The 18,398-nt window shown below is 41.6% G+C and overlaps 1 protein-coding gene across 2 annotated transcripts; it reads right to left on the bottom strand.

The window, feature by feature from the left end:
* Window positions 1-8,925: 8,925 nt before the first annotated feature.
* Window positions 8,926-11,491, bottom strand: LOC114471055 (sperm-associated antigen 6-like). 2 transcript variants are annotated; one of them, XM_028459593.1, is made up of 2 exons: window positions 9,539-11,491; window positions 8,926-9,478 (listed from the first exon to the last, which is right to left on the bottom strand). In XM_028459593.1, the coding sequence occupies exons 1-2, from the start codon at window positions 11,393-11,395 to the stop codon at window positions 9,023-9,025; spliced, it is 2,313 nt and encodes a 770-aa protein (XP_028315394.1). In that variant the 5' UTR covers window positions 11,396-11,491; the 3' UTR covers window positions 8,926-9,022. The 2 variants fall into 2 exon arrangements, with proteins under 2 accessions (XP_028315394.1, XP_028315393.1); XM_028459592.1 differs by having other exon boundaries at window positions 8,926-11,491.
* Window positions 11,492-18,398: the final 6,907 nt, after the last annotated feature.

Below are 18,398 nucleotides of genomic sequence, written 5' to 3' on the forward strand. Positions count from 1 at the left end.
CCCATTCCTATGATGAACAGCCATCCACGTTATGCTGTGTTGGGTGTGTGCAGAGGAAAGGGTGGAGACAGAGTTGTTGAGACTCTGTAACTCCACACTGAGGATCCCACGGACCTGCAAGACAAAAGCCAGAAGGAGTACAGGAGCAAACACACAAGGGAAGAAGCAGACATAGAGGGAGTGTTTGAGAGAGGAATGGGACCCTCTCCAGTCCCTCTCTAGCCTAAATGACCTCTCTCTTAACGCCCTCTCCAACCTCTCTCCAACCGAGCATGCCAGACCCCCCCCCCCCCCCCCCCCCCCCCGGCAGTCTATGCCTATTGCATCTTAATTATGAGCTATGAGCTGGTTCCTAACTAAAAGCTTTACCAAAGAGGAATGTTTTGAGCCTAACCTTAAAGGTAGAGAGGGTGTCTGGCCCCCGAACCGTGGTTGGTAGATGGTTCCAGAGAAGTGGGGCCTGATAACTGAAAGCTCTTCCTCCTATACTACTTTTAGAAACAAATGGAACAACAAGTAGTCCAGCATTTTGAGAGCGTAGTGTTCTGGGGGGATTGTATGGCACTACAAGCTCCTTGAGATAGACTGGTGCCTGTCCATTTAGGGCTTTATAAGTGAGAAGAAGAATCTTGAATTCTATTCTATATTTTATGGGAAGCCAATGCAGAGAGGCTAATACAGGAGTAATGTGATCTCTTCTCCTAGTTTTAGTCAGTACACGTGCTGCAGCATTTTGAACCAGCTGAAGTGTCTTAAGCGACTTGCTCGGGCAGCCTGCTAAAAGAGAATTACAATAATCCAGTCTAGAGGTAACAAAAGCATGGACTAGTTTTTCGGCGTCGCCCTGAGACAGGATAGATCTGATTTTAGCAATGTTACGGAGATGAAAGAAGGCAGTTCTTGAAGTTTGTTTTATGTGAGAGTTGAAGGATAAATCCTGATCAAATAGAACCCCAAGGTTTCTAACAGTTGTGCTTTGTGCCAGAGTAATGCCATCTAGGGCAGTTAGGCTAGCATAGGTTTCTCTAAGGTGTCGTGGGCCCAGTACAATGACCTCAGTCTTGTCTGAGTTGAGAAGAAGAAAATTTTGGTCCATCCAGGCCCTAATGTCCTTTAGACAGGCCTCAAGTTTAGATAGCTGATTTGTCTCACCTGGCTTCATTGATACATACAGTTGGGTATCATCAGCATAGCAGTGGAAGTTAACAGAGTATTTTCTCATAACATTACCAAGGGGGAGCATATAGATACAGAAGAGGATTGGACCTAGCACAGAGCCCTGAGGAACCCCGTAGCTTACTTTAGTGTACACAGAAGACTTATTATTCACGTGTACAAACTGGTACCTATCAGATAGGTAGGACTTAAACCAGTTTAGGGCAGTCCCTGTGATTCTAAGTAATTTCTCTAATCTCTCTAGTAGAATATAGTGATCTATAGTGTCAAAAGCTGCACTAAGATCTAATAAAACCAGCACTGAGAGTCGTCCTTCATCTGAAGCCCAGAGTAGATCATTAGTTACTTTAACTAAAGCAGTCTCTGTGCTGTGTTGAGCTCTAAAACCTGACTGGAAGTCCTCGAACAAGCTGTTGTTTTGAAGAAATTCACAGAGCTGAGCCGCCACAACTTTCTCAAGAATCTTTGAAATAAAAGGAAGATTAGATATAGGCCTGTAGTTTGCTAAAGTGCTGGAATCAAGAGTAGGTTTTTTGAGAAGGGGTTTGATTACAGCTACTTTAAAGGACTGTGGCACGTAGCCTATTGATAGGGATATATTTATTGTCTCCAACAAAGATGGGCAGACTAGGGGAATAATTTCTTTAAACAGCTTAGTTGGGATCGGATCTGAAAGGCAGGTCGATGGTTTGGAGGATGAAATAATAGAGTTAAGTTCCTGAAGTCCTATATGTGTGAAACAGTTTAGGTTAGGCCTATTTACATTTAATGGTACAGCAGGCCCAGGTGAAGGCAGGGAGTGGCTAATTTTATCTCTAATCTTGTGAATTTTATGGTTAAAAAATGTCATAAAGTCCTCACAGCTGAGGGCTAGAGGAATCATGGGCTCAATAGAGCTCTGACTTTGTGTTAGCCTGGCTACAGTGCTGAAAAGGTACCTCAGATTATTTTTATTTTCTTCAATTAGTGAGGAATAGTATGTAGATCGACTATGTCGTAAGGCTGTCATGTATTTACTATGGCTTTCTTGCCAAAGTATTCGTGACTCCTCTGTTTTATTGGAGCGCCACATTCTCTCTAATTTACGGGTTGTTTGTTTGAGTGTGTGAGTTTCAGAGCTAAACCACGGAGCTTTCCTCTGACGTTTAATAGTTTTTTCCCTCAATGGGGCAATTGAGTCCAAGGTGGATTTTAGTAGACTAGCAGAGCTATCGACAAGCAGATCCAGTTGAGAGGGGTTATAATTAATATCATAGTTATTTATTGGATGGTGCACTGAGTTTAAGGCAGCAGGAATGGCCTCTTTAAATTTAGCCACAGCACTATTGGACAGATTTCTACTCCTAACTATTTTATTGCACAGTGCGAGATCCTCTAGGATAATGTTAAAAGATATTAAAAAGTGATCTGATAGCAGAGGATTTTCAGGGTAGACTTTTAGTTCATTAATATCAAGGCCATATGTTAGAACAAGATCAAGAGTATGATTTAAACGATGAGTAGCTTCATTAATAGTTTGAAAAAAGCCAACTGAGTCTATTAGGGACATAAAGGCTGAGCTCAGGCTATCACTATCTTTGTCCACATGGATATTAAAATCTCCTACTATCAGTATTTTATCAGAACTGAGGACTAAGTTTGATATAAACTCAGAGAATTCTGATAGAAATTCAGAATAAGGGCCTGGAGGACGGTAAATTATCGCAAATAAGACTGGCTGGCAGGTTTTTGATTCGATATGAGATAAATTTAGAACCAGGCTTTCAAAGGAAGTGTAACTGGCCTCTGGTTTAGGATAGATTAGGAGAGAGGAATGATAAATAGCTGCTACACCACCTCCACGGCCTATGTCTCGTGGCATATGAGTATTTAAATGACTGGGAGGAGTGGCTTCATTTAAACTAACATATTCATCTTGATACAGCCATGTTTCAGTTAAACAGAATAAATCAAAGTTATTTTCTGAGATAAGGTCATTTACTAGTAGAGATTTGGATCTCAGTGATCTAATATTTAATAGAGCACATCTAATGCTTTTATGTTTTGGTGTTTCTAGATTTGAGATTTTAATTTTTTTCAGATTTTTATAATTGATAGCTCTTTTATTTGATTTTATGTTAAAATCATTGTGAAATTTGGGTCGGGGGACTGACACCGTCTCCATAAAATAATATTCATCACCATCACAGCAGTTGCCATGGCGATGAACACAGCTATCCTGATAGCAATGGGAGGGAAACTGTCCTAAGGCAAGCGCAGAGGGGCGTGGAGGACTCCCCCTCTGTAACATGGTCTCATTCATGAGATGTCATAACAGTAACTGTGCCATGTTTTCTGATAGTAGAGATGCTCCCTCCAAAGTAGGATGGATTCCATCTCTTCCTATCAGGTTGTAAAAGTGTTGTTGTCATTTGTAAAAGTGTTGTTGTCATTTGTAAAAGTGTTGTTGCCATTTGCACCTGGTTTACTGCCCTTTATTTCAGATCTTAGTGAGTCCGCCCCTGAGAGTGGTGTGGGAGCTGTGTGTCAAATAGAGAAGGATGTACATTTAGAACACATCATCAGTGGTGTTCTTTTGAAGCAGGAGGTGTTTTGGCCTTTTTAACAATAGTCATCCTCAACAAAGGTGGCCAGCTACAGGCTTATCAAGCTTGAGCTTGCGCCTCATAATTGTTCTCCACTCTCTACTATGTGCAGCTTTGGGCCACTTCACTCTTCTTCTTTCTTGGTCATTGGCGTGTTGTAACCAACTTGAATATGTGCATATCGCCACTTACTGTACATGTTTTATTTAATTAATGAGGATGCATTGGCATCCTCACTAATTAAATAAATAAATATCGTAATTGTTAAACTTTATAATAATAATAATAATAATTATTATTATTATTATTATTATTATTATTATTATTATTATTATTATAGTAGTAGTTATTATTCTGCCAGTGCAAGTAACTCCAACAGTTTTCAACCGATTTTAAACAAGTTTGGTGTCAAAATGTTCAGCTACTTTTTCTGTTTCAACTTTTTTGTAACTTTTTCACTTTGTAAACAATTGAACTTCTTCACTTTTCACCTTCCCATTCACTTTTGAGAAAACTCAACTTTCAACCCTCCAACTTTGAAGTTCCACTGTTCAGCCATTCTTCAACCGATTTAAACCATTCAACTTCTAAAATGTTCACAAATCTGTTGTCTTTTAATTTCTATCTTCACATTTTCTCTATCTTTAACTGTTTTTGACCAATGAAGCTTCAAGCACAACCATTAAATCTTCATATTCCTCAAATTAGAGTGGAGTACTCGTGAACTAAGAGTGTCTCAAAATTGTCAAACAAATTGTCATAACTTCCAAAATATTGAACACAGAGACCTAATTTTCTCAAAAGTAGTAGATGTGTGTTTAGCTGCTCACAATATTACATTTTTAGTAAAAGGTTTATCAGTTTTTGATTTATCAAGCCTGAAGTGGACATAATCCCACAAATCTACAGGGTTGTTTCCATTGGGGAATCATCAAGTCACTGCTTAAAATCCATGGTTTTTCTCTCGTCCTCCTGGGCACACCTTTTGCCTTAAAAACATGAAATTTAACTCATTTGTAGTCTAAAGCCTTGTGATTCTCACAAACTGCCCAGTTTTTCTGTAAATGATTTAGTTTTCTATTTGTGATGTGTTTTACACAAGTTCCTCCTGGCTGTAACAGGCTAAATTCTGCTTGTCATCCTGTACACAACCTCCCACAGGTGCATGTGATCACTGCAGTTACCATGGTAACTAATTAGCTCGGATGACATTATTTAACCTTTCACCTATGACTTCATCTTTTAAATCTATCTTTCTGTGTGATTTACATGTTCTCTCCACCTTTTCTCCCTTTATAGGAACTTTTAACCCTTTCAGCCATTTTGTAACTGATTTAAACCAACCTTTAACATGTTCAGTTACTACCTGCAACCCATTACAACTTCTTTTTTTCAACTTTTTAACATTTTTCAACTTTTTAAAAACTTTTTTAAAACCTATTTAAACTTTTTCAACCAATTTTAACTTTTTTTTTTTAACCAAATTGTTAATATTAAGCTATTGCTAGGTTATTGCTATTGTTAGGTGAATGCTAATGATTTTTTCAACTTTTCACATTTTTCAACCCATTTCTTTTTTTTTCAACCTAATTGCTAATATTAAAATATTAAGCTATAACCTGGCAGGTTATTGCTGTTGCAAAGAAAACATCACACACAATATATATAAACTACAAATGGCAGTGCATCTGTTCTATGTTTTTGTCCTATATATATATATATATTTTGAACATTTTGTTTCTGAAAAAAGTAACTTGAACGTAATGATTAATGTTGGGAATACAAACATTTTACTTTTGCCTGTTTCGGTCTTGTCTATGTTTGAAGATTTGGTAACACAAACCATTTTATAATATTTCATTATTTACAGATACTTTAAAAAAACATTGCCAGCACAGAAAAGGTTTTTCTTTTCCACTTTGATTTTTATTTCTGACTTACCTTTCACTTATTATTATTAATAATTAGATAACTGTTTATTAAATAATATGTGGACTGTGGGAGGACCAAACCTTTCCATTGTTTGGATGATGGCTAAAAGAAAATCTGCATTAAAATGTGACAAAATATGAATTTACCAGAGAACAGACCAACTGGTCAGTTTTATTTTATTACAACACAGACGTGTTTCTATTCAGTCTGTGTCACTAACAGCTCAGTAAAGCCTTCCCACCACAACCCACAGTGTTTATTTCTATACACACAATTTCTCCTACTTCTCCGTATGTTTCCATCACCATCAAGCTACCTCAAACGCCAAACAGGAAACAATGTTATCAAAATAAAAGCATGATTTATTTAACCAGTGTCACGGTCTGAGTTTACCTCCGTACTGAGATTCTAACCCTAATCCTAACATAATCCAATGAACAAATAAAACACGTGTCCATTCACTTTGAAAAAAATAAACAAAAATTTATGAATTTTTCGTTAGTGCGCATGTCCATATTAGGGCTGAATGATTTTGGAAAATAATCTAATTGCAATTTTTTTCCTCAATATTGCAATTTAGATTTAAAATGCGATTATTTTTTCAAGGGCCTCGTCATGTATTTTTCAATGAACACAAGCAATAAATCAATCTGGTTCATAATAAACAATTTCAGATTTATTTAAACTGATCCACTTCATAACTTGGTCCTGACCAGGTTAAGTGTTGCTTAAGTTTAAAACTATGAATAATTAAAATCCATAATTCAGACCAAAAACAACACTGTTGTTACAGAAAAGGCAGGAATGAAAAAACCCAGACAAGAAGCTGCTGACACTGTTAAAGCATAAAGGTGTTATATTATTTATCATATAAATCCATTGTGTTTAGTTCAGTGTTAAATAGCATACCTTTAAACAGATCTCAAGGACAACCTTCTTCCACCTCCGTAATATCTCTAAAATCAGGAATATCTTGGCCCAGAGTGATGCTGAAAAACTATGCATGTATGTGTTACATCTAGACTAAATTATTGTAACTCTCTACTGTCAGGATGTCCTAGTAACTCACTAAAAAGTCTCCAGTTAATTCAGAATGCTGCAGCTAGAATACTAACAGGTACTAACAGGAGACAGCTTATTTCTACAGTATTGGCTTCCCTTCATTGGCTTCCTGTAAAATCTAGAATAGAGTTTAAAATCCTCCTGTTAGCCTACAAAGCTCTACATGATCTAGCTCCTGTATATCTATAGAGACCTGTTAGTGCCCTATTGTCCGGGCAGATCACTCCGCTCTCAGTTTGCTGGTCTTCTGGAAGTTCCTAACGTGTCAAGAAGTAGAACAGGAGGCAGAGCATTCAGCTACCGGGCTCCTCGCCTTTGGACCCAGCTTCCAGTCTTAGTACGGGAGGCTGCTACTCTCTCCACCTTTAAGGCTGAACTCAAAACCTACTTATATGCTGAAGCGTATACCGTATAATAGCATTAACTTAACCAATAGAGCGGACATGGGCTCGTTGCATTTTACAGTCCTTGGAGTCGCTGTTAGATTTCAAATAAACGGGAAGAGATTAAAATTCTGATGTAGCTGGTTATGTTATTTACAGTCCGTATAAACAGGACTGAATCATAATATAATCTAATCGCTAGAGCAGACATGGGTTCGTCTGTAAACAGTCGCATTTACAGACCTTGGAGTCGTTGTTAGCTTACCAATAAATAGGAGAATATTCATCACCTTTATAATAAGTGCTGACTAGGCCACTAGGAGTGAGGCCCAAGGCCAAGATAGGCTGACTTGATATTAATGTATCATGTTTTTCTGCAGTCAGTGTCTTCTCCTCGTCCTTCTCTCTCTGCTCTGTTACAGGTGTTGTGAAGCTGATGATAGCAGTTCCTGATCTGTGGTTCACGGCTCAACTAGTCTGAGACACTCTGATGTTCTATCTCTCTATCCTGTTCTGTTGGTCCTTCTGTCCACTAACCTCAACCAGTCCACGCAGATGGCTGCCACCTCTGAACCTGGTTCTAATGGAGATTTCTTCCTGTTAAAAGGGAGTTGTTTCTTCCCACTGTCACTAAATAGTTGTTCATGTGGATCTTGTTGGGTTTTTACTTTTTTATTATGAATTTTATATTTTGATAAGAGCGTTGAGATGGCTTTGTTGTAAATTGCGCTATACAAATAAAGTTGAATTGAATTGAAATTACTCCACCAGCTTCTTCTTGGCCGCTCCTTTCACTCTTCCCTCTGTCTTTCTTTTCTCATTATCCTCTTCAAAAGCTCCATACATGAGGCACCCACTATTTAGTCCTCTGTCTTAAGGCTCAAACATACTCAGGCAGACTCCGCGCTCAACAGACTCTCATCTGACCTCAAATACTCGAGCAGACTTGGAGCGGAACGTCACATAGCGGTTGCATGTGAAATTTCTTTAAAATCCTACATTTCCCAGACACTTTCCCCACAATCCTACAGTTCCCACAATCCTTTGCGCATTGTTTACCTTTTTAGTCATGGCGTCCTATACTGACGATGAGGAAGAGGAGCTGCTTTGGAGCGTATTTGGCCAAATTTGCTCAATCTTTTCTCTGTCCAGGAGCGTGAAACAATTAACTGTGGCTGAGCTGAACACTCCGGAACTGTGAATCACCCGCAGAGCACACATTGTGTTGCAGAGAAGGGTGATGTGTTGACGGAAAACCGTCGTAGGGGCGGAAAACTTTAAACCCTGTGCTATAAGCAACAGCAGGTTTTGCAATGCCACAGTCAGGAAATATGTCTTTGCTCCGCTCATGCTGATGAAGGCTTCACGTAGTTCCAGTGTGGTCTGCCTCTGCAGCTTCATCTTCAACTGTCTTGTAGTTGCTTCACAGCAGTCGTTGAGTATGACATGGGACTCCAGTTTAATTCAACAAGCTGCAACGTTTATTTGACCAATCACTCAAAAATGGCATACAGCTTATAATTATTCTGTTCAGGTCACACACACTCCCTCACTCTGCACACTGGTCGAGCGACCAGCACATTCATTCGCAGTTAAAGGGCCACGCACCCACACACTCACACTGACAATAAATGTTATGTTCAGGTCCTGCATGGAAATTCTTCAACTCTTCCAATTAAAAATACTGAACGCTGGAAAGTTTACACAAAGGACCAGTATGTTTTAATATTCAAAATCAGTTTTATTGTCAAGTAGAGTTTTTAGACAATTTTGGCAAGTTTGGTGTCAATAGGCTCAATAATCCATAATATTTCAAATTCTGTTCTCTCTTTCAGTTCTCTCTTTCAAGTTCTCCGAGGCACCGAAAAAAATCTTTCTTTTTCATTACTCTAAACCTAGGTTAGTGCTATCTGGGGTGATTGGACGGGGGTCTTGGGTTCCGTTGGGGAGGCTTGCCATCAATGCTGCCTCAGGGTCAGTTGCTTCTGGGTAATTGGCCAGGGTTCTTGGGTGCCGGTGAGAGGGTGTTGCCACCAATGCTACCTCAGGATCAGTTGCTTCTGGAGTGATTGGCCAGGGTTCTTGGGTACCGGTGGAGGGGCTTGCCACCGGTGTTGCATCAAGATCAGTTGCTTCTGGGATGATTGGACGAGGTTCTTGGGTGCCGGTGGGGGGGTTTGCCACCAATGCTTCCTCAGGATCAGTTGCTTCTGGAGTGATTGGCCAGGATTCGTGGGTGCTGGTGAGGGGGCTTGCCACCGGTGCTGCCTTGGGATCAGTTGCTTCTGGGCCTAGGGTCTTGCGTCTGCTGGCTCTGGACCTGGCCACTGGAGGGTGCTCGCTGGTTTTTCCCTGGGCGTGGATCTTGGCCCTTCTGCTGGGGCCTTGGATGGAGGGCTCCCTGGGCCCTCTTCGGGGGTTGGGTGTTGGGGCAAGGATAGGTTTGGAAGGTTGGCTGCAAGCAGGGGTTCTCGTAGCGGGTGTTCGGGGCGGCAGCGGGGTGTGTTGGGTCTTGGTCCTTCTGCTGGAGTCTCGAATGGGGGGCTCCCTCGGCCCTCCCTGGGGGTTGGATGTTGGGGCATGAATAGGTTTGAGAGGGCGGGTGCTAACAGGGTTCTTCGTAGTGGGTGTTCGGGGCGGCAGCGGGGTGTGTTGGGTTTTGGCTCTTCTGCTGATCCCTCCCCGGGGGTTGGGTGTTGGGTCATGAAAAGGTTTGGGAAGTTGGGTGCAAGCAGGGGTTCTAGTGGCGGGTGTTCGGGGAGGCAGCGGGGTGTGTTGGGTCTTGGCCGTTCTGAGGCGGTTGGCTGAAGCCTCTTGGATGTAGCTTTTTATGGAATTGATCAGTTTCCTCTGAGCTGAACCAGGCTCAGCATCCATCTCCTGTATTTTACTTAACCCACCACTCATCACAAACTCTTGGCAAGCTTCACTGTCATGATGCATAACCTTGCTGAACTGGCCAAGCACATGATTTAAGATGTTGCTGGGAGCGTTGCTGAGGAGAGGCTCTAAACTGGGCAGGTGAGTGCACTTCAGCAGGATGTTCTTCAGAGCCTTCTTACTTTTGAGCCGCAGGTCCTCCAAACTGCTTGCTCCCGTGTAAAACTGCAGTAATTTAGGCAGTAGGCCTGCAGTGGCTACAGCGTTGGCGTGCTCTGGTGTGTGATGTCCGATCTGACCAATGGACCATACGGTTGCCTCCTTTATGTGATCCTCATCCTCCTCGGACAGACAGATGGCCAGCTGTTGCAACCCCTTGGAGAGGATGACGGCCATAGCGAGATTTTCACTATGAGAAGCGACGTATCCCAGCATCATGATCCCGGGAAGTCTCATGCTTCCACGGCTTTTATCCAGGTAGTCCACCACCTCCACTAAACCATCACAGTTCACAATCACCTGAGATAACTGTGCACTGTGTTTGACCACCTCCCACATCAAGGTGATGACATCTTTCTTTACATATTCATCCGGGTCCTGGAGGCAGATCATGACATCTGGCAAAATGTACGCCGCGATCACCATCTCAGCCAGTTCTACTGAGTGTTTACTGATCTGAATGAGAGTGAACAGCACCTGCCTTTTCAGTTTGACATCTGGGCTGCGGATCATCTGTTTCAGGAGTGCGATGGTGCCAGTGTTGACCTCCTCCCGATCCAGGTCATTTGTGTGCAGGGACAACAGCAGAGAGGCTGCACCTGCATCCACCACAGCCTGAGAAAGCATTGTATTTTGTTGTGCGATGTAGGCCAGGGCCCAGGCGGCAGCCTCTTTTACATCAGGGTCAACAGCTCCCAAACAGGAGACCAAAATATCCAACCCACCACTGTCAACCACAGCCTGGGAGAGCTCAGGGGAGTGTTTGGCCACAGCATGCAGCACAAACACTGTAGCCTTCTTATAATGATGAGTCTGTGAAGGAATAGACCAGATCAACTGATGCAGGATGTCTTTCTTCACCACAATCCTAGCCAGCTCTTCACTGTGTTCTACCAGACGGCCCAGAGCCAAAACTGCATTGTGCTGGATGCTGGGATCCTCATCCAACATGAAAAGACGCAACTGGGAAATCATTTTTTCCTTTTGGTGGACCTTCATGTTCTCAGAGTTGATTGACAAATCAGAAACCATCTGCTTAAATTCCATCCTTAATGTCTGGGACTGATCATAGGCTTCAATCATCTGTTGCTGAATCATGGTGGGTTTGTCAGAAGATGACTCCATATCAAGTGTTTGGTTGAAGAGAGTGCTCTCCATTTTGTCTCAAAATTTGTTCCTGTAATTCCTTGTTGAAGTAATGAACTTTTTCTTCTTTCGTTGTTATTGGTGTGATGATGAGTGGCTACTCGAAAGGATCCTGTGACATTAAAAGAACCTATGAAAAAGGAGCTTTCTTTGATTTTGAGAGAACCTGTGACATCATCAACAGCAAAGAAACATGCTGACTCCTGATTGACTGCAGACGACAAGTTGTGACATCATCAAGAGCAGAGGAAAATGCTGACTCCTGATTGGCTGCTGAATAAGATACGTTAGTTCGCACGAGGATGATGCTGGCTGCCCCTTGGTCTCTGCCCATCTGCTGGGGTCTCGGGTGGGGGGGTTCCCTGGACCCAAACCCAGGGCGTTGGGCGTGGGCGGGTGTGTGCTCACGGGGGCCCTCAGGATGAGGTGGCGGCTGTGTGCGTTTGTGCTCCCTGGAGTGCTCAGGTGTGGGAGATGCCGCTTTTTCAGAATCAGAATTCCTTTATTAATCCCAGATGGAAATTACTTATGTTACAGCCACAGAAAAAAAATCACAAATAAAAGAATAAAACATTTAACAAAGATAAAAGAAAGAATAAACTTTAAATAACTGTATAATTAAATAAAACACTGTTAAAAAATAGGGATCAGATACACACACATTACAATAGTAGAAAATAAAGTAGGATAGATACTACTACTACTACTACTACTACTACTACTACTACTACTACTACTACTACTAATAATAATAATAATAATAATAATAATAATAATAACAATATTCAAATGATATACAAATATGATACAGATATTTACAACAATCAAGCTGTGAGGTTACAGTGATGAATTATACAGTTTGATCTCCACAGGCAGGAATAATTTCCTGTGGCGTTGTGTGGAGCACCGTGGTTGGATCAGCCTGGTGCTGAAGGTTCTAAAGGTCCTAAAGGTGCTTCTGTGACTGACCAGCACATCATGGAGTGGGTGGGACTTATTGACCAAGATGACCTTCATCCTTGGACAGGCTCCTCCTCTCTGTCACCACTGTCAGAGAGTCCAGTTTAATCCCCACAACGTCACTGACCTTGTGGATGAGTCTGTTGGTGCCTGTGACCCTCAGTCTGCTCCCCCAGCAAACAACAGCGTAGAGGATCGCACTCACCACCACTGACTCATAAAACATCCTCAGCATTTTCCTGAAGATGTTGAAGGACCTCAGCCATCTCAGAAAATAGAGACGGCTTTGGCCCCTTCTGTAGAGGGAGTCAGTGTTCCTCCTCCAGTCCAGTTTACTGTCAATCACCACTCCCAGGTATTTGTACTCCACAATGTCCACACTGACCTCCTGGATGAAGACATTGCTGACTGGCCTCTTGGTTTTCCTCAGGCTCTTTTTGGCGTGGCATCTCTGGAGAGTCGGGTTTCCTCACTTTTTGCAAGTGACACTACCCTTGATGTATGTTAATGGTACTAAAAACTCAAATTTCTTAAATCATTTGTAATTACTTTTTCAAAATTGGCTCTGTAGCACCCCCTTTATATTTTCAAATAAGCAGCCCCTTGCGCACATTTGCAGTTTATATTTCAACATTTATAAGACTGTTAAATCTGATTTCAGGGACTCACATTTTAGCCTCTAGCTCTAAGAGGAATTATTATAGAGTCCTGACACTTGTGCACATCACTAAAGGACTGATAAGACTCAATGGATCTTAAAAGTATTTCCATATCTCATACAGTGTGGGCATGGCAAGCCTTCAACTCTGGTCAAGATCACCATTTTAACCCTTAAAACAGTAAATCTTATCGATCTGAAACTTCACACAAATTATCACTGTACGACAACTAACACATACCAATAACAATAACTGACTGTAGACACAGCGCCACCTACTTGTGAACATGAGATGTTTTTCTCACAAAACTTCATAAACAATTAATGAATTCATAAACAATCATAGGAAGGTCAGAAACCTGCCTCTCTGTAATCAGCTTTCTATGGCCAACATTTCAGACACTGCAACCTATGGTTTACAGACGTCAATCACTCTAAAGGTGTGTTCACACTGAACGCAACTAAAGAGACTAATCAAGCAGAAAGGGCAATATGACAGAATATTCCATTGATACGTTATTTTTTACCTAAACGGGTGGTTTGGTTGGAATGCATAAGAAAGAGACAAAAATGTCAAATCTGGGGCCAAATCTTAGAAAATGCTGGACTTCAGCTCCATATGACATGGACTAAAACCATCACCAACATGTTTTCATACAATATTATGCATTTTCATTATGTTTTTCACCGGAAAAAGTATTCTAGTGTTATTTAAGCATGACGTTGCCTTCCTCCGTCTGGAAGTTTTTTAAATAGTATGGCCTCGAAATGGGAAATTATATGATTTTTACAATTCCGATTCTGCTTAACAATTCAGTTCTTTATTGATTTTTGTTTGTAAAACAGGAGAACAAACATGTGGATTAGATCAAAAACTTAATCTGTGACTCACTGATTGATCATATTCCTCTGTCCTGTCTCGGTGAATGGACAATCTAGAGACAGACGACATGAACTGGAGCGAGTACTGCAGCCTCTGAGCCAATCACACTCCGTCCCTTGGTTGGTTGGTTGGTTGGTTGGTTGGTTGGTTGGTTGGTTGGTTGGTTGGTTATCAGCTGCAGTATGAGCATGATAACTGCTGCTGGGTTGAGATTAATTCTGGAGCTTTTGAAAACATAATGTGTGCAAATGTTTCTACATATTTGTAGCGTTTCCTCAATTTGATGAAATTTCCACTAACAAAGTGTCATCCTTCAAACAAAAGAGGTTCAAATCAACATCTTTAATCAACATCTTTAACTTTTCCTTGTATTTTAGAGCAACCAAATGCAGCACAAGTTGTCATTTTGACCTAAAAAGCTGGTAAATGATCTAAAAAGCTGTGAAATGATCTAAAAATCAGGCTGAATGTTTTACTCCAATAGAAAACAATGAGATGTTCACAGGCAGTGGGGCCATGTGACATCATCAATCATGTGATTTCAAGATGGAGGAACACAGGCTCTAAAACTGTAAAGTAGTTTCATTTTTAAAATGTTCCAAGACAACTGTTGAATTCTCAGCTCTGTCAAAGAAAACACAATAGGGAGACCTGATCTTAGATACAAAGATGTGGCAAAAAGCAACACGGAAACAAAAGAAATAGACTTAAAAAGTTGGCAACAAAACCTCAATAAATAAGGCTGGATGAAGAAATATCATTAAACCCAAACCCATATCATAGCACAGTCCTTGTTGTTATTGACCGACTGCAAATAAAGAAAGAGAGAGAGATAATGCCTATTAAATCTAAATGCTTCACTACTTTCAGCTCTCCATGTTTATACCAGGATAAAGTATGAAAATACCTTTTCCAACATTAATGCTCACCTAAGTGAACTTCCAAAAAAACATTAAAAAACAATAATCATTGACCTGTTGCTTGTGAAATATCTTAGATTGTAGGTGATTAAACGGTTTGACGTGGCAGCCGAAGAACTAGTAGTCGCAATAGTAGCAGTAGTAGTAGTAGTAGTAGTAACAGTAGTAATAGCAGTAGTAGTATTGGTAACAGTAGTAGTAGTAATAGTAGTAGTAGTAGTAGTAGTAGTAGTAGTAGTAACAGTAGTAATAGCAGTAGTAGTATTGGTAACAGTAGTAGTAGTAATAGTAGTAGTAGTAGTAGTAGTAGTAGTAGTAGTAGTAGTAACAGTAGTAATAGCAGTAGTAGTAGTAATAGTAGTAGTAGTAGTAGTAGTAGTAGTAGTAGTAGTAGTAGTAACAGTAGTAATAGCAGTAGTAGTATTGGTAACAGTAGTAGTAGTAATAGTAGTAGTAGTAGTAGTAGTAGTAGTAACAGTAGTAATAGCAGTAGTAGTATTGGTAACAGTAGTAGTAGTAATAGTAGTAGTAGTAGTAGTAATAGTAATAGTAATAATTGGCTGAGAAGTGCAATACACATTTACAATTTTGAAAACAAATGCAGCATACCGGACACACTGGACCCCCTGCAGTATGCCTACCGTCCCAACAGGTCCACCTCGGACGCCATTGCTGCTGCCCTTCACTTCTCCCTCTCCCACCTGGAAAATAAAGACTCCTACATCAGGATGCTCTTTATAGACTACAGCTCTGCCTTCAACACGGTCATCCCCCACAAACTCACCCACAAACTGTTTTCCCTTGGACTCCACCCCTCCCTCTGTGACTGGCTCCAGGACTTTCTTACTGGCAGGCCCCAGTCTGTCAGGATTGGGTCCAGGACTTCAGCCAGCCTTATCACGAACATTGGCACTCCTCAGGGTTGTGTCCTCAGCCCCATCCTCTACACCCTCTTCACCCACGACTGTGTCGCCTCCCACAAGGACAACACCATCCTGAAGTTTGCGGACGACACCGCAGTGATAGGACGTATCACTGGCGGAGACGAAGCGGCCTACAGGGGGGAGGTGTCCAGTCTGGTGACGTGGTGTGAAGACAACAACCTCACCCTCAACACGGAAAAGACGAAGGAGCTGATAGTGGACATGAGGAAGGAGAGGCGTCCTCATCAGCCACTGTCTATCCAGGAGCTGGAAGTGGAAAGGGTGAGCAGTTTCAAATATCTTGGGGTCCACATCAGAGACGACCTCACCTGGACCCTCAACACCACACAGCTGGTGAAGAAAGCTCAACAGCGGCTGTACTTCCTGAAGAGGCTGAGGAAATTTGGGATGTCCTCAAAGATCCTCAGCAACTTCTACAGCTGCATTGTTGAGCCCATCCTGACCAGCTGCATCACCATGTGGTACGGCAACACCACTGTCATGGACCGCAAACGCTTGCAGAGAGTAGTGAAGACTGCTACGAAGATCACCAGGTCTCCGCTGCCCTCTCTGCAGAGCATCTACAAGCGCAGAGTCCACAGGAGAGCTGTCGCCATCATCAAGGACTCCACTCACCCCCAACACGGACTGTTCACACTTCTACCCTCAGGCCGGAGGTACAGAAGTGTGAAATGCAGGACCAGCAGACTCAAAAACTCCTTCTTCCCCTCAGCCATTAGACTCCTAAATGAGTGATCGGAGTCTAATGAACTATTCATTCACCCCCCCCCCCCCCCCCCCCCTTCTCCACTGTACTTTGCACACCACCTGCATTCGCACTTTAGATGCGCCCATGCACAGCTAACACCATGTCTCTCTATTATGAAACAGCTTTTATGCACATACCATTGCATATATCACCTCTCCTCTGTATAGATAATATATTTGTATTTTTAATTGTACAGGTGTTTTGTATTTAATGTTCAGGTTTTGTTGAATAACAGTGTTGCATGCCACTGTATTTATTATAGTTCTTTTATCTCGATTTATTCCTTTATTATTTATTCCTTTATTACGTAGGCATTCACTGGCGGTCGGCAAAGCAAGAATTTCATTGTACAGGGAAACGTGTTTCTAACTGTACAGATGACAATAAACACTTTGACTTGACTTGACTTGACTTGACTTGTCATTTGTAAAAGTGTTGTTGCCATTTGTAAAAGTGTTGTTGCCATTTGCACCTGGTTTACTGCCCTTTATTTCAGATCTTAGTGAGTCCGCCCCTGAGAGTGGTGTGGGAGCTGTGTGTCAAATAGAGAAGGATGTACATTTAGAACACATCATCAGTGGTGTTCTTTTGAAGCAGGAGGTGTTTTGGCCTTTTTAACAATAGTCATCCTCAACAAAGGTGGCCAGCTACAGGGTTATCAAGCTTGAACTTGCGCCCCATAATTGTTCTCCACTCTCTACTATGTGCAGCTTTGGGCCACTTCACTCTTCTTCTTTCTTGGTCATTGGCGTGTTGTAACCAACTTGAATATGTGCATATCGCCACTTACTGTACATGTTTTATTTAATTAGTGAGGATGCATTGGCATCCTCACTAATTAAATAAATAAATATCGTAATCGTTAAACTTTATAATAATAATAATAATTATTATTATTATTAAACTTTATATTATTATTATTAATAATAATAATAATAATAATAATAATAATAATAATAATAATAATAATAATAATTAAAGCTGCGAGCGGCGTCATAGGGTCCGATGAAGCGGCCGGGGGTGGTAACCACCACTGTTGGGGATTTGGGAATTGGCCTGGAGTTGTAAGCGTTTTCGTATAACGGCGTAGTTATGGCGAAGGATTTTACTGTGTCATGATAGGCCCCTCCCACTTTTCACAGCCTGCTCTATTTGCCATAGCAATGTGCTATCTACTAAGATTCAACCTACAGTGTTTTGAAGTCAACACGACATGTCGTCTTGCCGCTAGGGCTGCTGGCGTAGGACGGCCCAAGAAGCGGCGCCCTCTGAGAGCGCAAGGCATTGTGGGTGTTTTTGGTTATCGTTTGTTGTTTGGGGCTGTACGGTCATCATGTGTATCAAATATGAAGCACTTTGAACTTTGCATTCTAGAGTTGTAAGCGTTTTCGTATAACGGCGTAGTTATGGCGAAGGATTTTCCTGTGTCATGATAGGCCCCTCCCACTGGCCATGATGGGTAATTTGGTCATCGAGCGTTGTTCATGGATGGACAATCATCGTGTGTATCAAATATGAAGCAGTTTGAACTTTGCATTGAAGCGTTATAAGCATTTTCCTATTATAGCGTGCTGATGGCGAAGGATTCTCCCGTGTCATTATAGGCCCCTCTCACTGATCACAGCCTGTTTTTTCTTCCATAGCAATTTGCTACCCTCTGTGTAGGTTCATCCTACAGTGTTTTGAAGTCAACACGACATATCGTCTGTCCGCTACAGCTGCTCGTGTTGGACGACCACAGAAGCGGCACCCTCTGAGAACGCAAGGCATTATGGGTAAATTGGTTCTCGAGTTTTGTTAATGGCTGTACGGTCATCATGTGTATCAAATATGAAGCAGTTTGAACTTTGCATTCTAGAGTTATAAGCTTTTTCCTAGCACGGCGTCCTGTAAATGCTAACC

The sequence above is a fragment of the Gouania willdenowi genome, chromosome 10, assembly GCF_900634775.1.
Source record: "Gouania willdenowi chromosome 10, fGouWil2.1, whole genome shotgun sequence".
Taxonomy (NCBI): domain Eukaryota; kingdom Metazoa; phylum Chordata; class Actinopteri; order Blenniiformes; family Gobiesocidae; genus Gouania; species Gouania willdenowi.

Bases quoted from the DNA above. Each gene is read 5' to 3' on its own strand.
- LOC114471055 (XM_028459592.1), bottom strand. From the start codon at position 11,395: ATGGAGAGCACTCTCTTCAACCAAACACTTGATATGGAGTCATCTTCT.